General features: G+C 45.8%; 2 protein-coding genes across 3 annotated transcripts in view; one reads left to right on the top strand and one right to left on the bottom strand.

Moving 5' to 3' along the window:
- Positions 1-11,026: 11,026 nt before the first annotated feature.
- On the top strand, positions 11,027-20,805 carry OAZ2 (ornithine decarboxylase antizyme 2; the record flags this gene model as incomplete). Its single annotated transcript, XM_053272230.1, has 5 exons — positions 11,027-11,167; positions 13,676-13,851; positions 13,960-14,043; positions 16,080-16,165; positions 17,238-20,805. Coding segments are annotated over 5 exons (618 nt in total), but the record flags the coding sequence as incomplete, so codon positions are not given.
- A 963-nt stretch (positions 20,806-21,768) lies between these two features.
- The window catches only part of ZNF609 (zinc finger protein 609), a 128,477-nt gene continuing 122,543 nt past the window's right edge, over positions 21,769-27,702 (bottom strand). For both annotated transcript variants that reach the window (XM_053272226.1, XM_053272227.1), the window contains exons 6-10: positions 27,148-27,514; positions 25,587-25,762; positions 25,106-25,319; positions 24,885-24,963; positions 21,769-24,331 (exon numbers count right to left, since the gene is read on the bottom strand). In XM_053272226.1, coding sequence (XP_053128201.1) covers positions 24,890-24,963; positions 25,106-25,319; positions 25,587-25,762; positions 27,148-27,514 — 831 coding nt within the window. In that variant the 3' untranslated portion in view covers positions 21,769-24,331; positions 24,885-24,889. The remainder of the gene's footprint in view (positions 24,332-24,884; positions 24,964-25,105; positions 25,320-25,586; positions 25,763-27,147; positions 27,515-27,702) is intronic.

Genomic DNA, 27,702 nt, shown 5'->3' on the forward strand with positions numbered 1-27,702 from the left:
AGAAGTCTTCGCTGGACTGATTTAATGCAATTTTCCCCTGGTCCTTAACTGACCATGTTATGATTTTTAGCCTTCTAACTTTTTATTGAGATGCTTCTTATTGCGCTTCCCTCATTGCATAAGATATAGTGGCTTTGTAAGCTATGTAGGTTGCAGTTTTATTGTACCAGTACTTTATAAATATATAACACAAGTTTATTGTGGGGCAGTAATTGGCTAATAATGATATTTTAGATTGTGACGTATTTTTAGCATTTGATGTTTTTCCCATGCCCTTGTATGCTTTATTCTTGTGCTGATTGGGGATCGGAATAGAGATTGATTGATTGATTGAATGCAATTAAAGATGCTATATCCTTCCCTCCGCCCCTCCCTCCCCCGCTTTCCTGGAGGGACCTGGCCCCATTGGGCCCTAAACCGGAACCTCCACCGGCCGCTGATCTCTGTCTGTCCGCCTGCCTGCGGGGGCGCTTAATTCTGAGCAAGCGCATCTTCCGCGCCCGCTCACGGTGACACCTGCGGCCGCGCCCCTCCCTCGCGCCCGGCGGCTCTCTGGAAGCACCCCTCCCCACGTGGCCAGCCACGTGCCCCAGGGTCCGCGGCCGAGGGGAGGAGGCGGTGGTCCAGCCGGCCCGCGCGCGCCTGCGCGGAGGGAGAGAGAGAGAGAGCGCGCGCGCGCCTCGCCGCTCCTGCTCCTCCCCCCGCCTTTGTTCTGAGCGCCCGTTTCCCAGGCAGCCTGGCGGCGGGGGGCGTGGCTATGCAGATGAGTGACGGGGAGGGCGGGGGCGAGGGCGGCGGCAGCGGTAGCAGCGGCTGGATAGCGCTTGGTTGGGTCCGTCAGTCTGTCGGAGCTGGGCGCTCGCGAAGGGAGGCGCTGCTGTGAGGCCCGAGAACGAGCGCCTCCTCCCGACCCCCCCGTCCGTCCTGCCGAGCCCCGAGGATGATAAACACCCAGGACAGGTACTGAGGACGGAGCGGGGCGCCTGCGGAGGAGGCGGCGGCGGCGGCGGCGGCGGCCTCGGCCTATTCCTCCTCCTCCTCCTCCTCTCCGTGGGGAAGGCGAGGGGGCTCTGCTCCTCCCCCCACCCTCCGGCCGCAGGGTCGAGCCTCCCGCCTCCTCCCCTCGGGCCGGGCCCTGCCTCTCGCCGCCGCGGCCCACCCTCACCCGGAGCGGACCCGGATGACGCACAAAGAGGACGGAGGAGGAGACTGGGGGATGGGGGCGCTGCTTATTTTGTGGGCGCCTTCACGCGCCGGTGCAAAACTCGGGGGCTGGGGAGGGAACAATAACGGGGGAGGAGGAGGAGGGGGGGGGCGCGCGCGCGCCGGATCTGCACGTCCACGCGGGGGGTGGGGGCGGGCGTCGGTTGCCGCCGGGCCTCCGAGGGGAGCCTTGGACCAGTGTGTGGTCCTTCCCCACGGAGGATGCCCAGGCGGCTGCTGCGGCGGCGGCGGCCTCCTGTTCCCACCCCCACCTCCTCCTCCTGCATCCACCTTGGCCAGCTGGGAGGGTGTTTTTCTGGGTGGGGGTGGAGCCCGGGCGCCTCTTCCAGCCAGCAGAGACCCCTCCACGGGCCTGTGCCTTTCAGTACCAGGCCTTGCTGCTGTTTGCTCCCGCCCGGCTCTGAAGTGGGAGCTGCTGCTGGGGGTGCCCCCCTCCTCCTCTCCAAGGGGCCGAGGAGATGGGCGCCTGCAGCGTGGACAGCATCAGGTGTCCCTTGGGCCACATTCACGGGGCCTGCTTCACCTCGGGGAGCAAGAGCAGGGTGCGATCCTGTGTGCCTCCTTTAGGAATGGGTCCTCTGTAAAACAAGGGTAGGGTTTGAATGTAAGACTGCCAGTTTAAGAAGGCCCAGTGAGTTGCTGTGGGTCCTCTGTCTTGGGGTTGGGTGTCTTCAGAAAGGCTTCCAGTACACAAACCAGTTAGTTGGATTGTGCTGCCGTAGTCCTGCAGTTTAGCAGCCAGGTATGTGGGGTTGTGGAGCACCATCTTCCTCCAGGGTACGTTTTGTGGTAAATGAGTAACTGGTGCTTATTACTCTGTAGAAAAACCTGGATTCCCTCAAATGTTTCATAAGCACTTAGGTAGCTATACTAAGACAGGCGATAACTGTTGCATATGAGTTGTTTAGGGTGCTTAGTCTTGTGTGAGGGCTGGTTTTAACAGCCACTTGTCTCTGGCAGTCTGTCGTCTTGTCTAGATAAATTTGTTTTCCTGCACTTTGTGGTTATGTGAAAATCCAACCATAGGATTCACATAGGGATTAGGTGTGCCATTGCTAATTCAGCTATTAAGTAGGCTGAGTGATGGTGAACAAACTGTGGTCTGAAGTCCCAGGGAAGTTGCATGCAACCCCTATGCTCTAGACCAGGCCTGCTCAACTTAGGCCCCCCAGATGTTTTTGAACTACAACTCCCGTAATCCCCAGCCATAGTGGCAAATAGTTAGTGATTATGGGAATTGTAGCCCAGCATCTGCAGGAGGGTCCAAGTTGAGCAGCCCTGCTCTAGACAATACGATACTGAGCTAGATGGACCAATGGTCTGATTTGGTATATGGCAGCTTCCTATGTCATCTGGATTGGGAAAATGCAGTGTCTACCATGAAAATAACTGGACTAGTTCTGAAAAATTATGCCTGACTATAGTCATCAAAAGGTTTGCTTTTTAGAAAGGTGTGTGTGTGTGTGTGTGTTCTTGCACTGTTCCATGAAATGCATATTACTGGGATGTGGGTTTATGAAGTGATCCTCAAAATTAAAAAAAATTCAGCCTGTCCATGTTTCAAATGTTTCATATGTGGAATTGTAGACTATAAAATAACTATGTGGCAATATTGGACAATATGTTTACTGCTGCCATTTCTAAACCTTGAATTGGATGTAGGTATTTTCTTCTTCTGAAAATCTATTGGTTATACTGTACTTCTTCTGCATACCTGAAACATACTAGACAGGCAAACCTCCTAATGACCAATTTCTCCTGAAAGAATGGGTTTCAAGAATCAGGTCTGCTGCAAAGTCAGATTTCAGAAGAAGGTTTCACTGAAAGATGCTTCATGTACAGCTTCGGCAGAAACACATCATTATTTCTGTAAGATTTTTCTGTTTTCAAAGTGTTTCTAATTTTTACATGTCTCTTCAGATATCCTGTGGAGAAGTTTAGGCTGAAACAAAAACTTGCCCAAGGCTATTCAGTGAGTTTCATGTCTGAGCAGGGATTTTGAGTTGGGCTCCTCATTTTCACATAATACTGGCCTCCATCCAGATATTGTTAGCCTTACAGTACAACCTCTCATACTCTGTTTATAACTGTTTGTATGAGACAGAGATCTGTAGTTATTTGTCAGGGAGTACAGATCAAGGATGCTCAAACTAGGCAGATACCCCAAGAGAGTGAATACCTGGAAAGGCAGAGTGAGTGAGTGTGTGTGTGTGTGTGTGTGTGTGTGTGAGAGAGAGAGAGAGAGAGACTAAAATACATTTTAATTGCATAGTATATCTTCAAGTGTCAAAGGAAGTGAAATGCTGTTTGTAGGAGTAACTCTTACCTCGAAAAGGCTTCTGTATGAATGGTAGTAATTGTTAAGCACAGATTCAGATTTAGAAAAATGTTACTTTTTTATTGGAATTGAGTACTAAAAATTCTAACCACAAATGCTTACAAGCTGGATTGCCACTTTTGCTGGCAAAAGATTAAATGCAAATTTGGAAAATCTCATCAGTTTGCAAAACAGGAAGGCCCTTTGTTTACAAAGGAGTTCTTAGCTTTGCTCCAAGATCTACATATAGCTGAGTTTTCAAAAAAGCTCTCAGCTTTTAGTGAATAACTAAAGTTACTTTAGTACCATGTTATTGGCAGTGTGCTGCAGGCTGGAATATGGGGCTCTGATTATTATGAAACCTGAATATGGGTGCATGTACATAAGATACTCATCAGGATGTTTTTAAAATCTACTCAAGGCCTTTAGTGTTATGTAAACAGTGAAGTAATTCCATCCAGAGGTCTAGAAATCAGGTCAGCAGTTGCGGAGGGGGTGGTTTGATCCTCTTAACATTCACTAGAGTTATGAACAATCAATCTGCCTTGTCTATATCACACTCTCCAAAGCGTGAGATCCAGCTAATTTAAGACTCCTAACAATATGCTTGGCATGAAAACATCCATGTCAGCTGAGCAAAGCCTTCTTGCATTCTAAAATGTATTTTACTTAGCATAACTGTTTTTCCTGCTTTTATTGTCAAAGCTAGTTTTCACTAGGCAGATATGCTTGTTTTTGTCTGTATTTCTATTTGAAAGCACATGACTGTAGGAGTTGGAGCTATAGAGGAATATAGGGCCAGATTATTTAAAACCAGCTCTGTGTTGAGTTGCATATGTGATCTCTCATCAGGTCTATACTGTGTGTCCAGTATCTGTGTGCAAGGAAACCTGCATAAGGTTCACTTAAATTCAAGTACTTGTTCTCAACAGAAAAAAAGGAAATGTGTGCCAGCCTATATGCTATACGTGCATGAATTGGGCTTATTCCAAAAGTTAGCATAGGGTTATAATAGCCATTCAGAATTTCTGCACTGTATTGCAAAAATGTATTAGGCCCTCTTGATATCATGGATCAGTTTTATTCTGCCTGCATAAACAGGCTCCTAATATCAATCCACCAGCTGTTCCTGAAGAAATTGTAAGATAGGAGGAATTTGTTGTATTATCTTTTTATCATTTATTATTATTATTATTATTATTTTATTTTACATTTATTATATCCCGCTCTTCCTCCAAGGAGCCCAGAGCGGTGTACTACATACTTGAGTTTCTCTTTCAAAACAACCCTGTGAAGTAACCCTACTGGTTAGGCTGAGAGAGAAGTAAGAGAGAAGTCTAAAAAACATTCCAGCAAACTTTTGCACCAAACAAATATATTCATCCTGCAACTCTGAACTTTTGCAGGGCTTAACGAGCAGAAAAATTTGACACAAGAAGCTCATATTGGATCTCCTTTTACTCAGCTATCCAGTAACTTCTTGCTATTCCATATGAAACTCTGTGCTGGAACATTACTCTGGCATCCTGACATATTATATCTGAATGTTGATGTCTTTATAGAGTTTTATTGGTCACCTAGACTATTGATTTCTCTCTTTCCCTACTAGCACTTTTTTGGTCTTAGCCAGGGGTCCAAAAGTTTAGGCTGAGGTCACTAGCCAGTCATCATTTGTGCTCACCACCAATCCCCTCTCTTTCCTGGGATCCTTTTCTGGCACATAGGCAGAGGGTTTACTTTAGGAGATAAGTGGGACTTCTGTCATTTGCACTGGAATGTGAAGAGGGTAAGAAACAGTGGGAACCCTCTCTGGCCCCAAAAGGATCCCTGCTGTTTCTTACCTTTATCAAAAATGATAGTGGAAATGATACCTCTGGGGAGAAGATCTGTGTGGTGCTGGGTGTCCTGCTTGCCAAAGGGCTGAGGGCACTTGCCACTGGTGAGCTGGCAAGTGGATTTGTAGATGCTTAGTTTTAGCAAAACATTTAGAAATTGCTTCCCCCCCACTATATTGCTCTAATAGAAATAGTGATCATTGGCATTGAGCTTTTCATAAGAGCATTTTTTTAAAAAAATACTACAGGCTAGATAGGAAAGCATACGTTTTACAAAGCACTCTTTGAGGTAACAGGACAAGCATTGTGACCCTCACTGAGTAAAGAAGGAAAATGAGTATTCTAATGGTATCTTGAAAAGAGCTGGTGCTATTGTTCTAAAACAGAATCTGTTGTGGTTTTGATTGGCTAGGGCTTTGTTCTTTTTTTGTCAGGTTGACTTGAATCCTTCTGTATATACAACACAGAGGAGGCCTATTGCCACTATTGTATTCAGTTTATTCTGTAGTTAACTCCTGAGCCAGATGCTTTGTGTCAGAAACAGGTTTCTGGTCACCTGATGGTGGTGCTCCTGTGAGCCTGACTTTGCTTTGCTTCTCTACTCCTTGATCTATGCCAAGGATAGTTTCCCTGAATGCTGTTTTCTGCCACTTGATGATTTCCAGTTAATGTGATGTGAACAATCTTTGGGTCAGGCTTTTCAATTTACCAGTCCTGACTGACCCAATTATTTAAGCCTTGCTTGCTTGCAGAAACTTTGGAACTACTCCCCTTTGTTTTATGATATGAAAGACCTTATTTACAGAAATGATGCTTGATCTTTTTTCTAACTGAGCCAATATATCTGATGATGTTAATTACCACTTGGGATAAATCTGTCCAACCATATATTCAAGTGTAGCGCTGCCAGATTCTTCTTTCATCTCAGTTTATTTCAGAGTATGAATGACTTCTTAAGACAGTGCTTGTTCCTGAAGATCTACTTCCAATATGAAGGTCTGTAGAATCACTTAAAGTAACCTGTTCATATTCTTGAAGTATAAAACTGTTTGGTTTAATGACAGCTGAATACTGTGTAGTTTAAGACTTAGGCGGCAGGCAGATGTTTACTCTTTTTCAGATCTAACAATTCTATCACACCACACTTTTCACCCAAAACCTGTTTTTTTCAAGCTGCCTTTGACCAAATATGATGGTTGGGGTGTGGGGGGTATGAGCATGTCTCTTTCATATCTATTACTATTATTTATATACTGCTTTTCAAGAAATTCTTAAAGCAGTTTAAATAAACATAAGAAGATGGTTTCCTGTTTCCAAAGAGCTCACAGTCTAAAAAGATGCACAAAGGAAGACACCAGCAACAGTCTCTGGAAGGAAGTTGTGCTGGGGTTGAATAGGGCCAGTTGCTCTCCCTCTACTAATTTATAAGAGAATCACCACATTGAAATGTGCCTCTTTGTCCAGTTAGCAGGTATCCCCTTCAACGTCTGAAAGAGATCATCATCCATTTTTGTCCTTTAGAGAGAGGTAAACAGGATTCAGTTGGGATTCATATTCAAGTTAATTTATGGAATTAAACCGCAAGATGTGCTGGCTGGTTAGTCCTAGATAGCTTGAATTAGATAAATTCATGGACCACAAATTTATTAATGGCTGCTGGTTGTGATGGCTGTACTACCTCTAGGTTCAGGGGCAGTCTGTCTCTGAATGTCAGTTTCTGGAAAGCAATGCAAGTGTCCCACTTCTGGATTTCCAGGGGCATCTTGTTGGTCACTGTGGGGAACGGGATGCTGGACTAGATAGACTTTTGGTCTGATCAGGCAGGGCTTGGCTTATGATCTTGTGTGTTTGGTTGTGTTTCTGCTAAAGAGGCGGGTGTTTTTTTTATAAAGGTGGACATGGGTTGTAAGTGGGTGTGACATTCCATCATTTGACATAAAGGTATCATGAAGGGTTGCTATGTTGCAGAGTAGATAGCACATTTATTTAGGTTCACAACTTCCCTACAATGATGATTTTGTATCGAACCTACCTAGGACTGTGAATTCTACAATTGCTTTGTAAGCACAGAAACTGGTACTAGGTGAAGGCTTCAGTATATTTCAGCCTTCATGTCTTTTTTTTTTTTTTAAATCTTCTAACATTTGTTCAAAGACAGGCTTGAAAATGTGTGGTGATGCCTCTGAAACCAGAGGGAACCAAGCAGGATTCCCAGTGGTGAGGGGTTGGGGATTCACTGCTTTGCGTAGCCCTTTGCCTCTATGACTAGCAGAAGCAGACTCTGTTTTGCAGAATATGCCCTTGATTTGCCTAGTTTATACAGGTCACATTATTCAGCATTTTGTGGTGCAGAATTGTCCATCCTTGTAAAAGCATTAGCACAGGTGAGCATGTGTGTGCATGCAATATGTGCATCTTGACTCAGATATAATAGGGCCATCTCCCTGAGTTGACTGGCATCATGTACTGCAAGAATGAATGGCTTTCAGTGGTGGGTGAAATCTTGATTTTCACTGCTACACTTAATTATTCAAGCTTCCTCCAGCAATGATAATGCTGTATTGTTGACTGGAGAAAACAAACACATCTGCCAGCCATATTGGGAGGCTGAAGGGGGTTGGGAAGAGATGTACAGCCAAGCATTTTGCCATACCCGTCTCCACCAGTCACCAACACAAAAAGCAGAGCTGCTTGTCAGTTAATTGTTGCAGTGAGCATGGGTGATGAAGACAGGCCAAGTTAATGTACACAGGCTGAATTGCAGAGACCTTCAATGCAGCTGCATTAGGCCAGCCTGCGTGAGCAAGATGAAGTTCTGCAAAGAGATGCCTGTTCTGAGCAAATCATTTGGCTCCAAACTTATTCGAGTACTAAAGGGACATACAGTCCATTTAAGTTTGTCCCACAGGGTAATTGCTGTACAGGGATGGAATTATCGTCAGCATGTGAGGGCTGCTTCTTCTAGCTGAACATGTTGAATCTGAGCATTCTGCTCAATATCATGCTGTAAGTGCAGCTCCCTTCATGCAGAAGGGTGAGAATTAGTTTAGAAAATTTTCAGACATAAATGCCTTTCACCTGTGAGATTTGAGAAACAACCTATTTTTCCAACGAAGGTTTAGGAAATAATAGCATACGTGCATGTGGAAGGTACCTTCAGAATCTTTAAGCCTTCTTTTGGTAGTTAACAGTATGAGCTGTGACTTTGGAAGTCTCTGATTCATAACTCAACCATTCGGCTACTCTGTTAATGTCTCGGCTGCCTTCACCCCCACTCATATGGGGTTAATAAAACTGGCCTGCCTTAAAGGGTTGTTGTAAGGGGTTAATGAGACCATATGTGGAAGTGGTTAAAGTACACAGGGAAAGCACTATGTAAATGCTAAGGCCCCAGTCCTATCTTGGGTCAAGAAGTACCCGGGCTTGATTGGTTGCCTTGCACTAGTGAAGTGAGAAGTTATTTCTCCTGCACTAGTGCAAGGACCTTGTGCAGCCCAGCTGTACCTGTGCTAAGTATTAGGTGCAGCACACCTGAATTAAGACAGGATGTGACATGGGAAACGACATCCTGTCCTTGGTGGCTCTCACTTTGCACCTCTGCAAGGCCATGAACCAAAAACATCACTGGCAGTTGAAAGCACAAGGCTGTCCGTGCAGATCTCCATGAAACGTGCAACAGGCATGCTTTTCCTCCCCGTACACTCTTGCACACACCTGGCAGGTGTACAAACAGTGCTCGCAATACCCACCCACACAAGGCATCCCCTGACATGCTGCTGCAGTCAGGGCCTGTGAAAACAGGCCACCCCATAAACTCTCTCTAAGCCAAGACCTGGGAACAGCCCCTCCTCCCCCCCATGGGAGGGGGCAGCAAACCAACCAAGGAGTGAGTACCATTGTGGGATGCCTGAGGGAACAAGGAATGTTGGGACTTGGTCCTCTCTGTAATGTTTACTGTATTGATTGCTACCTTCTGCTTCTGCCAGGCACTGAATGTGTCTACCCTGCCCCAGTGTTTTGAGTCTTGCTGTATTCTGTGTGGGAAAGCACATGGGGCAGCAGACTGCAGATGGACTCAGCAGTGGTGGTAGGGGAGCCACTTGCCAAGAAGAGGATGAACCAAGTATTAGACGAGTTGGACAAAAGGATCTCGACTGGTTTGCACAAGCGCAAAGAGAAGCACAGTAGCCGTCTTAGCCATCGCAAAGCTGTATATTGGCATACTGTGGTACTGAAGGGTGGTCTTTCTTGAGTTGCTTTGTGTGATTTTATTTGAGAGGAGTGGCCAAGGAACAGCTTCAGTACAAGCAATTTGGAGGCTTGGACCTAAAGTCTTTTATTCTTTTGTTACTTTAAAGGCTCACAGTTTTTTTGTGATGTCAGCTTTTTTGCCCACTTTGTGAAATGCATGAAGCGTATCCTCAGTTAGCTGTTTTAAATGTGTTAATTTCTACCCTCTGATTTTGCCAGTTCCTTTTTATGTAGTGAATATTTTATCTTGATGTCTCCCCTGCTCATCCCTGAGCAGGATGGGATGTTCCATATCCTTAACTATTGAAATCCTATCGGGCTATTGTAACATTTCTGATCTTGCAGATTAGGCATGGAGGCAGATTAGGAAGGGTCACTAATAATACATATTCTAGCAACTTTACCATGTCACCTTAGCAAATGGGAAGCAGGCTGATGATCTTATTAAAGATGAAAAACCCTTCAGAGCCACTTCAGCTATTGGAAGAAGTGGAGCCCATAAAAACCTTGAGTGCACAGTCTTCAGGAAGCACCCCGTGTTCTGGGCCAGAAGGGACTCTTCATAGGGGAAATGATTGCTCCACACTTGGTTGTACACTTGGTGATTTTTCTGCTGCAAGCTCTCATACTCTTCATTTACAAGATTACCCTAATGAAGGACCTAATTTGGGCCTGAAATGTGTTGGGTTCCTCCACAAATAACCTGTGTCTGCTCTCACCTTTGTGCTTTGCATATTTTAAGTGCTTCCCTCTTGTTGGATCATGATACAAGAAATTGCAGACTAGTGCAAGTGTGTCATTGCTATAATGTCTGGGGAGGGAGGATTGTACCTCTCCATTGCATGGAGCTGCCCCTATAACTAGAGAACCTGTGTGACCCAAGGATCTCTTGTGACATGTGAGAGAGCTCATGGCATGCTTTTTACATTTGCTCTCATGGTTCCCTGTGTACGTGTGTGTGGGGAAAAAGGGACCATTTTAGACAGATGAGCTCACTTGTGGATGGCAGCACTGTGCAGTTGCTAGAATAACATATTAAAAGGTTTGAAGCACCAGCCCACTTGTCTCCCTTTCTGAAAACATGAAACCTAACCCTGTTCCTTTAAGAATCTGTCACTCTATTTCTAGATGTTTATTGAAAAACTTGTGCTCATCTGATCACGCGTTTGCAGCCACCTGGGACTCCTGCCAGTAGAAATGTTTGCTGTGCACCCTCTCCCGAATGAATAGAATTCTCTTCTCGGCCTCTTTTGTCAGAGAATTTTCATTCCAAAATGTGTTATAGGCAGGCGATGGTATTATTGGTGTGTTTTCTCTGAGTCTCAACTGAATTGGGCAGTGCTTGCATATCTAACTGGGTCCTCTCCCTTTTTCTCTTCCAGTAGTATTTTGCCTTTGAGTAAGTGTCCCCAACTACAGTGCTGCAGGCACATTGTCCCAGGGCCTCTGTGGTGCTCCTGATGCCCCTCACCCACTGTCGAAGATCCCCGGTGGGCGAGGGGTTGGCAGGGATCCTTCTCTCTCAGCTTTGATATATAAGGTGAGTCTACTTCCATGTCTGTAGGTCACCTTTTTTGTGGTGGGAGGGCAGGGAATTGGTAATATATTTTTGATGTTAGATGAGCCTTACTTTCGAGAGAATAGCTTCTTGGTCCAGAATAAGAGACCCTCAAAGAACATCATAGGAATTTTTGACTTTTGAAAACTCCAGCTTTTCACTCTGTTGTTCAAACATGTTGCCTCTGGTATTACTGTTTTTTGATTTGGCAGTTCTGGATATCTTTTCAAGTAAGGGACTTCTTGTGCCTCAGTGCTCCTTTGCTTACTTTAAGGCCACAAATGAGGAAGCAGTGAAATGGAATTCTGCGCTGAGTTAGTTGGTACTGATTTGTTGTGCGTATAATGGAGAAAACAACGCTCAGTTCCAGTTCTCACTCTGAGCTGCTCTGAATAATTACCCAACTACTATTCTCCCCAGAGCTCTGCTTCCATAATGCTTACAAAGCTAATGCATCAGCTCATAAAACAAGTTTCTCATCTTGCCACCAGGAAGAGGTAAATAGATTCCCTTCTAGTGCTACAGATTAGAAACCAAAAAGGCTGGACAGTTGCTGAGCCATCTAGAGATTAGATCTGAAAGGCCATGTAACCACAGCTGATCCTTGAAAGGCTGAGAGCTGTTTACCACTCTCATGCAGTATTGTGGACCCTGATTTAAACATATGGGTAGGACATCCTTGCCCTCTGACCTCTGGAGTTGTCTTTTTAACCTCCCCTTCCAAGGAGTGAAAGTCATGTTTCGAAACATGGAATGTTGCTGAATTAAAACAGGAAGTGGCAGTGCTGAAGCTCTGCTCTAGAACAAGTCTTATTTGCTAAGGAACCATGGCTGTCCATATTACCTAAAACTGCTTGCTACAAGTGTGTTTCTGGTGTGACCTTGCCTCTCCAACCACTCTTGCTTTCCAGGCAGAGATCACGACTTATCACTGCAGAGTTGTGGCTTCATGGAAATGAATGTGTGCCTTTCCTGCACAACTCACCTGAGTCTTGTTCCTGCATAACCTCACATCTTTTGGTGAGGCTTGCATAGGTACAATGCAGTCCTTGGTGGAGTAGGCCCATTTCATTCAGAATATGGCACTTGTGAAAACTTGATTAGTGAGGAGGGTAATTGATGGGGCTCTAAACATCTTTTGAGGTTCATATTTGTAGTATGCCAACATATTTGATGGCACATAGATAAAAATTAGAGTTGTCTTCCAGTTTACAGACATCTGAATATGAGTTTTGGTTGATCTGAATACAGTTTGACAAAGCCAGTTGTTTTGAAGGTGGCATACTTGCTTTGTTCCAAGTTGATGCCTGCAAATGTTGCAGCCAGTGGTGGTTGGTATGGGTGGGGTGGGGCAGAACATGAGCTGCAAGTGAGGCTTATTCACACACCTCTTGCACCACCCTGCCTCTCTATCTCCTGTCTTGCTCCAGAGTTAGCCCCAGGCATGCAGGCTGGTATTCATTGGGATGAATGCATTCCTCAACCTGGTGAATTCCAGCCTTGGTGTCTGGGGTTAATTCTGTGGCAGGACAAAGCAGGAGTCAGAGAGGCAGCCAAGTCGGAGTGAGAGGAGTGTGAAGGATGATGCCTGTCCTAATGTGTGTTAGAATTCCTTTCAGTGCTTTTTAAAAAGACAAACCTGGCTCTTGATCAGTTAGTTGGGAGCATGTTTAATTCATTAAACCATTTGGCTAAATCAACTAAACTGTGATACCTTAAATAATTTGTGCATATGTTTGTATTGCCAATATTTCTATCACATTCTTATATTGGTAGTGAATAATTTGGACGTATCCTTTAACATCTTCTTTCACAGTAGGATATTTTGAGATCCCTTCTTAATGCATATATGAGGTTTAGAGTTGGACCACATCTGTATCCAGTCAAATGACTGGGAAAAGGACCATGTACTGAATTTCTAAAAACGTTTGACATTTGACAGCTGTCATGGTACAGCTGCTGTCCCTATTTCCTGATTTGACCAGGGTACAAGGAAGAATTGTTACTGGGTCACATGTTCAAGCTTGTGAAGAAGCAGAGCTAAAGTGTTCTTTTAACAATCCTGAATGTATCAAAATGAAAAGTTCTTCTAGAAGCATTTTATTCCGGCTTATATCTTTACAGGTTTGTTCTGAGTATGCAAACTTTGTTGTCAGAAACTATAAAAAATGTCTGATTATGCATGTCTAACTCGAGATTGCACAGACACCAAGTTTCAGAAGGCAGTCTTTGGAGAGAGGGAATGTGCTTAGTTCTAGATACACTTAACTGTGTCCTTCAAGACACTGAATTTGGTGTCATTAATTTATTCAGACTGAACATATTTTCTAGTTGAAGCATTGTGGACATCAGCTGTTCTGCCTTTTTTTTTAAAGCATTAGTAGGTGTCAACCAGCGTAGCAATGAAAGTGCCTGAAAAAGGCTAATCTCAATAGCTTTTCCTATTTTTTATTCTATGTATCCATGTGTGTTTGTGTGTTTCTTTCAAAGGATGAGAAGCTCACTGTTAACCAAGATCTTCCAGTGCATGATGGGAAACCACACATTGTCCACTTCCAGTACAAAGTTACGGAAGTAAAGACTTCTTCCTGGGATGCAGTGCTATCCAATCAGAGTCTTTTTGTGGAAATCCCTGATGGTTTATTAGCTGATGGGAGTAAAGAAGGGTGAGTCCAGCAACTTTGGTTTTTAAAATATCTTCTCTTTGGGTAAGAGAATGTGGGCCAGTAGCTATCTTATTTGTTAGGAGGCTTGACAAATTGTTTTGGACCTAGGAGCCAGTCCAAAAATGCAGGAACCAAACAATGGACACCTGACAAAATCACTGGACTTAGTGACAGACACCGAGGAATAGCAGGGTAAACGGGCTTCTCTTTATCCCCTATATAATAAGTAACATACTTAGAACAGAAACAGGGCTGCCTGGGACAGACTATATTAAATAACTACCTCAGAATATCCAAGTCTTGCTGCCACAGCTAAATTTCTAGGCACCATGCTTCCCTGGTGCCTGGGATTTGTCAAGCAGTTGCACAACGAGTGCAGTGTTGCTTGCCACAGCAGCTGTGAGAAAAGCTGATGCCAAGCAGCTCAAATTTTACTGTCGCCTTAGTCCAGTGTATGCCTACTTAAACCTTCCCTAGCCACTTCAGACTTTTTCCAAGGGCAGTCTTAGATTCCAGTTGCAGGTGTAAACTCTCGACTTTTCTTGGTATTGTGAGCCCAGAGACATTTCTGTTACAGCTGCAGCAGAAGCTTGTGGGTTCTCCAGTTCCAACAGAGCTTTGTGTGGAACTAGAGTTGCCCTCAAATGTTCCCTTGTGACCCAATAGACGTTTTCTTGCTGGTAAGGTCAGTTTTCAGCACCATAAAGCGATTTCTCTAGGAGGGCACTTTGAATGCACAATGCCCTCTAATACTCAACCCATCTGTCTGATGCTACTGAAGTGTGGATGTGCCTCATTTGGCTAAGCTTAAAGACAACTGCCTCCCTTCTCCTTTCTGACCTAGTGGAGGTTGCTGGACTCTTAGGTGTGAGCTAAAGCTGAGGGGGAGTAAAACTCCTTGTTGGGCTGCAAAGTGAACTTGGCCATCAGTCCCCCAGTCGCTCATCCCTCTCTCCAGCCACTCATGGTTACAGAGATGCTTGTGTGATTGCTGTTGGTTGCGGTTTCTGTTTCTGCCTTTTCACATAAATGGTGCTGTAACCGTGAGTGGCTGGAGAGAGTGGGTGAATGATAGCACTGGGGCAGGACTTCCTACCCACTTTCAGCACTGTAACCATGAGAACCACTTGCTCTTCTAATGGCTGAAGAGGACTGCAGTTTACAGGTACTATGGCTTACACCCAAAAATCTTGGTTCAAGAGCATATGCAAGTTGATTCCTGTGAACAATTTTGCTGTGTTTAGTGTTCCTCTTCTGTTTGGAGGACTCTGTCTCTCTTCTCCGAGGTGACAGTTGAGGCTGGAGGGGAAGACGTGGCCTCTCTTCTCTTCTCTGTCACAAGGTGACAGTTGTGGGATGTGCTGGTCCTCATGGACCAGTTTGTCTGAAAGGGACATGTGCAGCAGCTTCAACTTATACAACCACTCTTGGAGAGCAGGGCTTTACCACACCCAGGGAATCCCATGTGACTATTCTGAAGAGGTAATGCTTGCTATCACATTCCTCCCTCTTGTATTTCATTTCTATAAATGTTTTGGCTCTTTCATTCTTTTCCTCCGACACCTTTCTTTGGTGATGGGACTATCACTGTCATTGTGGCTTAAGTACAATTGCATAACCGATTATTTTTAGTTAGCTAAAATAAACTTGGTGGAGGTGCTTATTAAAATTGATCATTACCATATTAACAAAATCCCTTCCAAGTTAATCTCTGCCTGCTGTTGCTCTCCAGTCCTGTGGCCAGTATTCAGTTAGGCATTGATTTTAAAGACTCATTTTTAACTGCCGCTTGCTGGGTCAGTGGCAAGAAATCCCTGACTTAGCGTGGTGGTAGGGCTGAGGCCATTCAGTTGGCATGCTTTTCAGGCTCTTGGACATGGTGTGTTTTGGACCCACTTTCAACCCCAAATTTCAACATGATTTGAACTTCTCTCCTCTGTTTTTCTGCTGCTGCCGTTTCATGTTTTTCAGGTCCTGGTGTACAGTAGTAGTAGCAGCAGTCCCTTCAGATTTCAGTCCCTGCTCACTCCCTTGCCTCCTCCTCCTCATTGAACATGGCTTTTTCTTCCTGGTGTGCCTGCTTCTTTCCTGACAGTCAGCAACAAAAGGAAAAGCGGGAGGGTGGCAGGGGACACACTGACAACCTGTCAGTTGAAGAGCAAGAAAGCTTAAAGAATTATCCCAGGGGAGGCTGCCTCCATGTGACGTTATCTTCTCCCCTTCAACAGATTATCAGCACTGTTGGAATTTGCTGAAGAGAAAATGAAAGCAAGTTATGTCTTTATTTGCTTCCGAAAAAGCAGAGAAGACAGAGGTGAGTGTTTAACCTTGGATTCTCTCCTTCCTCGGAGAGGAAGTAAATAGCTTACTTCTGCAGCCTTTCATGGGGTGCCTTCTCCATCCTGTGGTAAACTGATGCCAAGCCTGTAACTTTTGACCAGTTTTTTAAAGAAGGGCCTCTGCATAGTAGGAAAGCCAGATTGGCATTTGAGGGATATAGAGTTTATCTAAGTGATAAGTAGGACAACTGCATTTCTAAGCACATTAGTTCAGCTGGAATGGGGAAGGAAACCACTTTCTCTTCCTAGCTTTCAGGAAAATCACCTGGGCATTCAGCCAGTCTTCAATTCTGTACAAAGTAGATACATGACCAACTGGGCTTTTGACACCTCTGCCCTCTCCCAGCCCTTATGATAATATATTAAGTGTCTATACATAGATAATTAAATTAAGGAAGTGTAGGGATTTAGTATTAAGCAGAATGGTCTAAATTAAGTGTCATTAAATCTGTTACTATATGGAACATGTTCGTCTTGGAACAGTTGTGAGACCCATTAAAAGAAACCATGAATTCCTCTTGAGTTTTAAAAAAGCCACTTCTGTCAGGTTACTAGCCCCTCTAGAAGCAAAGGGGCTTGATTAAAGGTATGCAATCTGATGATAGCTGTTCTGGGAAGAAGAGTAGCTTTATTGGAAGACAGCCGGTATTCAGATCGTCTCAGGCTTGGAAAGACTGCAGGCCATCTAGAATTACAGCTGTTTAAAGTCTGACTTGAGGATTTGCTATCTAAATGCTTACACTGAATGGTTGGTAGTTTACTGCCAGCCATTATTATCACATGAGTGAGCCTGCTTCATTTCTGGCATTTCTCTATCAGTGGAGCTGGGATTGAGGCATTTTTGGTAAGCTTGTGTAGTCGTTGAGTAAGTTGACAGCAGAGATTAGAAAAGCAACAGGGAATGAGGGCATATATAAAAAGAGAAGTAGTTGCCAATAAAATCCTGGTCTTCAGCAATCTATGAAGAATTGGAAATGTTGCAATTTGCACTGGGATGGGTGCAAACAAACCCTTCCTATTTGCTGCTGATAGTTTCTGTCTTTACAGCTCCATTACTGAAGACGTTCAGTTTTTTGGGCTTTGAAATCGTGAGACCTGGCCATCCTTGTGTCCCATCTCGACCAGATGTGTTGTTCATGGTATACTCCCTGGATCAGGTCTCTTCGGATGACGATTAGACCCAGTGCAGCACTTCAGTGGGACCTGAGTATGCTTCAAAGACGAGAGGGGGCTAAATCGCCTCTTCGGAGGAAGGGAAAAACAAAATTCTTCTGGACTGAAACCGCATTTCTTATTGTTAGAGTGACCTGTATATCTTCCGAGTTGACTTTTCCATTGAAATGTGTTACCTAGCGAATAATATAAAGTCTGCACATGTAATCGCACAATAGTAAATGGAAGGTAAATGGAGCCCTTTCACACAGCTCTGTGGTCTGCTGGTTAGCCTAGTGGAGACATCCTGTCCAGACATGCAGGGGGCCAGGAGTCCACAGGTGATGAGGGGGACAGGCCTCATGACTTGTTAAATTAGTGTTGGGCTTTTCATTCAGTTGGTTATTTGGCATCCATTTTAAGAACTGCATATTCTTATGTTCACTCAGACTCTTAAACAGGGGGCATGCTTTTAGTGTAGAGCGGTGAGGAACATTAACGCTGTTTAGCAAACCATAGGTGGCACCACTGGGGTGACCAACACTGTGTGGGTTTCTGAAAAGCTTTGTGCTCTAGCCTTTCTATCAGGTTAATATTAACACTGCATTAGTGCAGCTTTCAATAAAAAGGGGCATTCAAACATGGAAAACTGGCCCTGCTTTCTAGAAAAGGAGCTTAGCTTGATGCTACCAAAGCATCCCCTTGTGGGCAATTGTGGTAGCATTGCTGTCTCCTGCTGTGTTACGCAGTGTGAGTGGAGAGAAGTATTGAGCGTTTGGATGAGTTGGCACCACAGGGTGACCGTACAGGGGTCAAACTTGCTAGGAGACAAATCCTCAAATCCACATGCCACTGGTAAGTGCCCCAGCCCTTTCACACACAGGACACGCAGCACCGCACAGACCTCCTCCCCAGAGGTCTTGCTTCCACTACCATTTTTGACAAAGGTAAGAAACAGCAGGGATCCTTTCTGGGCAGGAGGAGAGGGTTACCACTGCTGCTTACTCTCTTCCCATCCCAGTGCAAACGAGAGAAGACCTGCTTCTCTTTCTGTGTGTTGGAAAGCACATGGATTTACGCACATATGGAGGCCTAAATTTGTGGACCCCTGAACCTGAGTTGGGACACCTATCTCAAACCTTGATAGATGCTCATGTGGCCAGGCTCACCTTAAAAATTTCCAATGGATTCCTGGATATTTGAAGGGAACCTGATCTGACATCCTTCTATTCTTAGATTGCAATTCTATGCATGCTCACTAAGAATTATGTCCCACTTGATGCAGGACAACTTAATCCTGAACCAACACTCAAGCTATTAGGAACAGTTTCCTAATAGCTAACAGTAAATACCAGTTTACATTGTTGAATCCTCATATCTTATCCTTCTGTCAATGGTCACTGTGAGATCAATGGATGATAGACTATTTAAGGGATGAATGATATAGCTGTTTTTACAAACTTTGTCCATAATGTACAATTCCCAACACTTCTTGTCCATAACTGATTATGTCCTTTAAAAATATTTCTCCAAACTGCTTGCAACTTGAACTGGTACAGGGAGAGCCTCATTAATTTCCTCCCCTCCCACTAATACAAACTGGCAACTGGGTCTTATAAATAGTACTGAAACTAAAAATGGCCTGGGAAGGAATTGCACCCCACAATATGTCAGTCACCTGCTTTTTGATCGACTGTTTAGTTTCTTGGATTCTGGTTGTCTTGATGGTCTCACTTGCTGTTACCAAACAAGTGGCAAGTACTATGTTCTCTTTCTCATCTAGTAGAAATATTTCTCCTGGAGGCTTCAGAGAAAAGGCTGTCCAGGAATAAACTGAATGAAGCTGGCTTCCTCCTCTCTCCACTTTCACGGTGGTGCTGAGCATGGATGATGCCTTAGGCATTATAGCACAGTGTGTGGCAAGGGATAACCTACTATCCTTAACATAATATGTAGAGTTAATTGTCATACCAATGAGTTCAAGAGATCCAAGCAGCCACATGTAAACCTGCTACTGACTTGCTATGAATAGATAAACTAATCTACAGTAATCTAGACAAGAGGAACGTACAGGGCAAATACAGATGACTGTCGGGCAAGGGGTAACATATATATATCTCCCTTAACCATATAATCACTTGGTAAACTGATCATCTATATTTACCAGTCAAATGTTAAGAACCTTACTGTGCTCTCGCTTCTAGTATTAGCATAACGAAGACTAATAGACAGGATTGTAGGAAGTGTAAGCTTTTTCCTCACTAGGTGGTAGAACAGGCTAAGTGTACATGATGGTGAGTTACCACTTCATAATCGATCATCTGCATTTTAACAGGATTTGGGTTCCATAATACAAAATATATTTAAGTTCCTTTATAAAGCAATTCACTTTACCTCTGGGTTTTAGGGTGTTATTCTCAAGCTTCCTTGATATATTCTCGGCATTTTTATATTACCTTCTCTAGTTTTATTGGCTCTTCTGTACACCTGTGTACTTGCTTTAGGTGTTGCATAAAGTAACAACAACACTTGTGTGCTCAGTGACCGTTCTTAGCTAACTTCAGTGACTTGTATTAATCCTGCAGTTCAAATGTCTCAGCTCTTACTTGTGATTGTCAAATTTTAAAGCTCTAGCTGTTGAAAAATACTCCTTCTACAGGAAGAATTTCCTGGTACTTTGTTAACACAAAGCCTCATAATTTAAGAGGGATAATTCTCCAGTGTTCTTTGACTACTGCATGAACAGTAGCTCCACTTCGTAGTACATACTGTAATCCAGCATTCAGATTTTTTGAACTGCCCTGTGCCCATCCAATACAGCACCATCAGTCTGTTCTGCATCAACAGAGATCTTCAGCCACAGGAACCGAACAGGTCATCTCCAGCCACTTGCAGGACTCATCAACAGAACCAAGCAGCAGCCATGCTCCCTTCTGCCCAAATCAGCTTGGGAGGATGTCGTCACAGGAAGGCACAGTCAACCTAGCAAATCCAACAGCGTGCAAGAAGATCCTCTACAGGGGTTATCCAACCTATCAGGTTCTCGGATGAGCTAAGTCACACCTGCCTTGGGTTCCTCTGCCCCTCAGACTTTTGGCTTGCTGTCCTTGCCCAAGGTTCCCCCTCTCCTGTTTGAGTACAGAAGCTGCAATCAATAAATATCCCAGCAGTTCTTTCCACACCCCTAGCTAACACACACACGTTTCAAAATGGACTTGGTGCTTTTGGGTTCCTTTCTCTAATTCTCCAAATTGTGTTAGCATCCATCTTGTCTTGTACAGTTACCCTAATCCCTTCTGTAATATGGCTACCATTTTATGGGGCTGGTGGGGTTGAAGTCTGAGTCATCCTTCAACACCACTCTCAGGTCACCAAGGAAAGAACTGGAAGTGGTCTTTTGGGTTTCTTCAGATCTGAAAGTCTACCTTCTTATTAAGATCCATGGTTTCATTTAATACTTGTACCACTTGCATTTGTTGTGATTTTTTAATATGTTATTGATATCGCTGAAATCCTTCTTGACCAGAAAGCCAGTCATCTTGAAAAAGAATAGTGGCTTAGTCTGCCATAATTCTTGCCTTCCACCCAATTTTCTATCCTCCCCCAAATTAAAGCCATAAAATACAACTATTTGAATTAGTTGCTACTGAAGGTAAGTTAACAGATGACTTATTTCCCTCTGAATATAGGTACCAGTGAGCTATTATTCACTCAGATACTTCCCCAAACTGACCGATTCAATGCTAGTGCTGCTTGGAGGGCTCAAAGCCATGCACATGTCACTAGAGGGAAGGCTTGGATGCATCTCACAAAAATGGGAGTATTCCAGATAGCTTTGCACTTATTTCCTGATGACAAGCCAAAGGTACAGTTTGGAAGAGACTATGATGCAACCCCACCCCTGGCAATAATACAACCTACTGGAAAAGTAAAAACAGAGGGAGGGGAGGTTCACTAGGCAGCCTAAGTGATTCAAGATGGGCAGAGAATCCTGGTCAGGGCTGTATGTATTTCTGCACTAAGAGGCAGAGCAGCAGAAAAAGTAAGCAGCCTGAAAATAGCTTGTTTTTTTGTTTTGTTTTTAAATGAGGTCTCTAGCCCTCATGGGAGATATGACCGTGGACATTTTGAAAGTCTCTCTTCTTGCTCATAAAGAATAGCAGCAGAATGAATTAAACAAAATTAACTACCACACATTTGCTCAATTTGCATAATTCATACAGACTGCACTTGGATTGCCCTAGTGTGGAATTTACTTATTTAAATGCAGAGAGCACTGTGCTTCAACACTGGGTCAAGGCTAAAATGGCAGCCGCAGCCACCCTCTCAGCCAACGGGATGTGGCTAAGGCAGGAGGGTGCAAGGAGGATGCCCAGCACTAAGAGGTAGAGACAGAAAAGAAAAAGCAACTGTTGTCTGCGTGTGATTGTCTCTTCCAAAGATTTATTTGCTCGGTGCCTTGAATGTACACAGGCACACAGCATAGGTGTTCTGTTCATTTATATATATATATTTATATATATAAAACAAGGAGCTAGGTAATGTACACTTTTTACAGAGGGTAGACAGGAAATCCTGAATTAAACTCCACACTCCAATTAAAACAAAACACCAGGGCTTAGCTGCACCACCGGAACAGGTCAAGGAGATACTTCTCTACAAGGTCAGAAACACCTTAAGGCAGGCTAAGGTGAAAAGCCGCCTGAGCATGGCTGAGGACATCTCTCAAGTCTCTCCTGCCACCCTCTGCATTCTAAGGGGGAAGGCCACCTCAGAACAAGGTGGTGCTTCCATGAACTCTCCGTTTTCACTAACTCAAGAGTGGGCACTCATCCAGACTATCCCAGCACAACAAACTCTCATTCCTTTTTACAGCTTGGGACTAGCCTGGTGGTTCACAAACTGAGGGCCATACTTTGGGGATCAAATGAGTGATTGGATGATGCTCCAGTACTTCTGGACTTTGTGCCTCATGCTCCCCAAGAACCCAAAGACAAGGCGTTTCTGACTGGTACAGTGGTAACCTCGGAGAAGAGCACATCTCCAAGCAGCCTGGAAATGCCCAAGTCCCCAGCATCTTGGGTGTTCCCGCTGCAGAGCCTTCCAAAGACATCAGCGCCTCCAATCATGCTGCTCCTCTGGGCAGAGAGCTCAGGGGAAGTGTCTTGAGTGGCAGCTGCCGGGAAGGCAGACCAGTGCAGTACCCTCCCTTCCTGGGGTCAAAGGTCACCACGTGCTTCTTAAAAGCAATGAGGGCAGCAGTCAAATAAGACTGTTGCAGAAATTAGCTGCCTTCCCCCCCCCCCTCCATAAATAAGCTATTTTAAAAAACCAGCCATTGAAGTTGCTATTTGTGGAGACTATGAGCCCCCACCCCCAGTGGAGGGGAAAACAAAAACCAACAACAGATTTCAAACAATTCCTTTTTACAATATATACACAGTTCAAGAGGCAGAGGGTGGCCTCACACAACATACAGACAGGAACAGAAAGACCAAGCTGGGGACTTGCCCTGTTGGGATTGACACAGCACCAGTTCCTCATAAGTCAGCTAAGTAGGGAAAGACTCCCCATCCCCACCACACTGCTACTCAAGCGGACCACTCTGCAGGAAAGGATCTGGCAGAGGCGGTGGTAGGAAATTATTCCCATAAGTGTGGGTAGAGTTCCAGCTGGAAGTGTCAGCAAGGACACTGGCAAGGGGTCGGAGGGAGAAATCCTGGCATCCATTCTGTGACACATGGGAATAAGCCTTCCCCTGCACTGGAACCAGCAAAGCAAGCACCCACACAGTGGCTGGCAAGAGAAGGCCAACCCCTGGCTGCTGCGAGCAAACCCAAGGATGCTTCCAGTAGGCAGGTGTTCACAGCTGAGCCGCTGGGTGCTAGGCCCTGCTTCCTCCCAACCCTCTCTCAGCAAAGCCAAGAGCTCCCGCATGCACATCTCACATGCCCAAGTGTCCATCCCTTTGCTCTCTGCAGGAAAGGGATGATCGTGAAGGCCTGAGGGATGAAGAACCGCATGCCTGAAATTTAACCATTCCCATCTACACACTTTTACGTTGTGGAAACCAAGACTGAAGGAAGGGCGGGGGGTGAGGGAGAAGCAGCCAGTGGCCTTCCTGCAGAGTGGAGGGAGTGAGACGGCTGCTAGGTAGCAGTGGAGGTCCTTCCGACGGGAGCAGGCCAGCCTGCCAAGAGGCCCTTTGAGGCAGAACTGGATGTATTTGTTTGTACAGCAACAATGCGGTGGTGGCAGCGGCTGCCGCAACACCACCACCATGCAAGTCCTGCCAGCAGGGGGCGCTCTCAGGGAACAGCCAATGGAAAGGAGAGCCTTTGCGGGAGCAGCAGTTCTAAAGGCAAAGTGCTATAGAGAGTTTCAGTATGGTTCTTGGCAGAGAAGCACTCCGTTGGTTTGTGCTCATCCCCGACCCTGCTGCCTCCTGCTCCCCAACTTTTTCCAGGCCAGCCACTGAAGCATGACACGCCTCTCTTCCCTGGGGTCTCTGCAGAAGCCCGCCTACCTGCTGGGGCTGGGTGGCCACTTAGCACTACGCCGATCTGGAGGTTCTCTTCGCCTTCAGCCAGCCCCAGAGTAGCCATCCTGGCTGTAGACCAGGAGCAGGCAAACTGTGGCCGGAACCCAGGGCTAACATGCCCTCCCTCCCCAGCATCCCAAATGTCCTGTGATGCCACACTGCTTGGCCCACCACTACTGAGTCCCCACTCCAAGGAGTCCTGGAAACATAGGCCAATCAACCCCCAAGTCAGGTGAATAAATATTTCTGCAAGTCCCGGCTCCACAACTCACACATATGGGGCTCAGTCTGTGTTCAACAGGGATGGGGCAGAGCCTGCCTTGCGTTAGGGCAGGACAGTCAAGCAGAACAATCAACACCATTCAACTGATGTCTAATGCAACTTCCAGCGCTTCCTCATGTGAGCCAGTCACATGGCTTGGTATAGCCTAGGTTATCCGATCATGTCCTGTTGGGGGAAAAAAAAGGAGAAAACAACTCAGCACCTCCAACACTTTCAGCTTTTGCCACAAGGTGGTGATGCAGTTACAGCAGACGGGAACAATGAGTTTTCTTATAAAGACCCTAAGAAGGAGATACCGACATCATACAGGGTAGAGGAGAAGAGAATACTGAGTTCAAGCAATCCTTGGAGCCAATATGCAGCAAGGAATTTCCAAATGCCAGGCTAGAACCAACAGGAGAGGTGACTACAAACTGCAAGCTGTAACTGACGGACCCCAACAAGGGAGGTACAACAACTGGGGTAAAACAGTGCAGGAACTAAGGGCATTCGCTGCATGTAACCCACTGCCTTGGACACAGTTTGCATTGTAGCTTTTTAAAATTTTTTAAATGGTATTGTCAGCCACTAACCCCCGAATTTGTCTGATCACATGCGATCTAACTCAAGATTCCCGGGCATGAGAAAGGCCCACTCGGCCTGCTGGCTTGGATGGAAAAACCCCGCAGCACGACTGCCTCCCTCCAAACCCCAATGATGCCGCATGGGGCAGGCTTACCGTTTTCACCTCCGGGGCGGGGGGTACAGGGAAGGAGCAGAGCCTTGCTGACTGGCAACAATGGCTGTTGAGGAGAGACCTGCAGGGAAGCAGAATGGCAGAGCACCGTGGAGTGAGAGAGGTGCCAAAGCAGCCTCCAGCCCAGCCCAGGTTGACTGGGGCGGGGTGGGGCGGGCACACCCCACCTGGCCCAGCCCGGCCCCCGCCCTCGCCGCTCTCACCTGTTGCATAGGGCAGGTTATACTGGGCCGGGAGCAGTGAGTAGCCCAGGTGGTGGTGGTGGTGATGCGTGGACATCAGCCGCTGCGAAGGAGAGGAGCGGGGCCGGTCAACGCTTCTTTCTGCGCCACTGGCTCCCCCACCGACACCGCTGCAGCCTGCACTGCTTCCTCCCACCCCACAGCCACTCCGCTCTTGAGAAGCCTTCTCGCCTATCTGCAAAGTAACCACAGACAGAGACATGCTGAAGCCCAGACGCGAGCCTGCAAGGGGAGCAGCAAGCCAGCTGCCTTCACTAGAAGGGCCCAGCGGCTTCCCCGCAAGCAGAGGAGACTCCCCCTCCCCCCCAGCTCTCCCCCGCCAGGCTGCAACCAGCCCGGGAGACCCTGCCGGCACCCCACAGGCTTGAGACCCAAGTGCCAGAGGCAGGCGGGAAGACAGACTCCACTGTTGTAACGCACCAGGCACCCATTTCTCACTCACCGTCGGGGACTTGCTCTTGTAGTGGCTGGCGTGCTGCTGCAAGATGTCCAGAGCCTTGGATTCGGAGCTGGATTTGCAGACGATGCTGGGACTGGCGCGGGACTTTTCACTCTCCTCGCTCCCAGAGGCTTTGCTGCCGTATGGGGAGAAGGAATAGCTGGAGGGCAGGTAGGAGCCTGTGAAGGAAATGCCAGCCAGAGTCAGGCCTCGCCCATTCACCCCAGTTGAGAAGCAGCTATCAAAAGGGACCAGTGGTCATCCCAAATCCACTAAGGCGAGAGGCAAGAAGCAGGACTGAGCCAGACACTCAGTGAGGGCAGAGCCTTAAGACGGGGTTGTGCATTTATTAATCCACATTCACGGAGGGCTGCTGTAGAATCCAGCAGCCTGGTAGTATTTCTTGAGAGAATGTTCTGGCTGAAGACAAGTTTGAAGTCGCTTTTGCTACATCTGTGGAAGACTGGTCTTATGGAGGAGGGGTGATGCCTTGCTCAATTCCCTAAGATCATTAGCCCAGGGCTCAATAATGCCCAGGTGCCAGGTAGCCACGCTCCAAGTGTGGCTCCTGAGTCAGACAATGGACATCAACAATCAGGCTGACTATACACAGGAAGCTACCTTCTACTGAGTCAAACCCTTGGCCCCTCTAGTTCAGTACTGTTCACACTGACTGGCAGCAGTTCTCCAGGGTTTCAAGATGGCTCTTCCCTAGCCCTACCTGGAGATGCTAGGAAATGAACCTGGGTGCTTCTGTAATGTTACAGAAATAGTCAAATCTGGAAGGTAGAAGTATACAGTCTTCATTTCTGTCTTAACATACTTATTTTGTTGATCAGCCTGCACCAATATTAAATGCAGTCTTTGGAATTTTAGACTGTTGAGATATTTCACTGGGATGTTTTAAAATTAATTGTCCAAGCTTACTTCAATATATGGCCAGTGTTTCGTCTTGTATCAATTAAACACAATGGATATGTGCATTCCTTGAAATAAGGCTGGTTATTTAAGGAATGGAATTTAAGAAAGCTCTCTTCGCATCTCAATCTGGTCTACTTTTTAAAGTTGTTGAACTAACCTTTATCATAATATTCTGATGAGTTTGTTGCTTTTATTAATATACAGAAAGTCATACTTTCTTTCCTACTAATTAAATTTTTTTGAATATGCTTAAGAGGAATGTTGAAACTGTGCAATCATGTTCATTTAATTTGCTTTAAAAAAATAGCACACACATTCTCAACTTTCAATATTTTCAGCAAGGCTACAGATTACATATTAAGTCGTCCCCCATTTCACCCTGCTCCGGAGTGCCGTTTGGTCCTGGGGCAGGGGGAGGCTTTAGGAATCATTTCACTGTATGTTTTATTTAAATGCATTGTTGGGAAATTCCCATGTCTGCATCTTTATTTGGTTGGATGGTAAATTCCACCTCCATGCCAGAAGCATCTACGCCAGCCTCCAGCCATCACACTTTTGATTTTCATCTCATTCCAAGGCTGACGATGAGCAAACCTCCCAAGGAAGTTCATCAAGTACACAAGTCCAGCCTAAGCCCCCATACCTGGATAGTTCTGCATCATGACAGTGGGCATCCCCCGGTAACTGGGGTGGTTGGGGTCGTACGACTGGCTGTAGGAGTAGCCGTGCATGTAAGGGATGTAGGACTGATGCTGACTGAGAGGCGAGGACACTGGCACATGGGTACTGGGCCTGGTCTCCTTCCCCACCAAGCGCGACTCCTCGCTGGAAGGCACTTTGCAGTCAGAGCCGATGCTCTCCTTCCCGTCCTCCTTCGCCACGGGCTCTTTGCTGCGGCTTCGCTCCTCCTTCAACTTCCGATCCCGCTCTTCCTTCCACCGCTCGTCCTCTGTCTTGATGTCAGAGTACTTGGCAGGATAAACATAGGTCCACATGCGGGGCTCTGCCTCCTGCAGGAACATACAGTCACGTCAGATGGCTGCCTGGAAAGGGAATCCAACTACTGCTAATATTTATATTCCACTTTTCAACCGTTCTCAAAGTGGTTCACCTAGTGAAATAAGTTTTTATATATGTGTGTGTGTGTGTGTGTGTGTGTGTGTGTGTGTGTGTGTGTGTGTGTGTGAAATATGCAGAA

The sequence above is a fragment of the Hemicordylus capensis genome, chromosome 10 (genome assembly GCF_027244095.1).
Source record: "Hemicordylus capensis ecotype Gifberg chromosome 10, rHemCap1.1.pri, whole genome shotgun sequence".
NCBI classification, from domain to species: Eukaryota; Metazoa; Chordata; class Lepidosauria; order Squamata; family Cordylidae; genus Hemicordylus; species Hemicordylus capensis.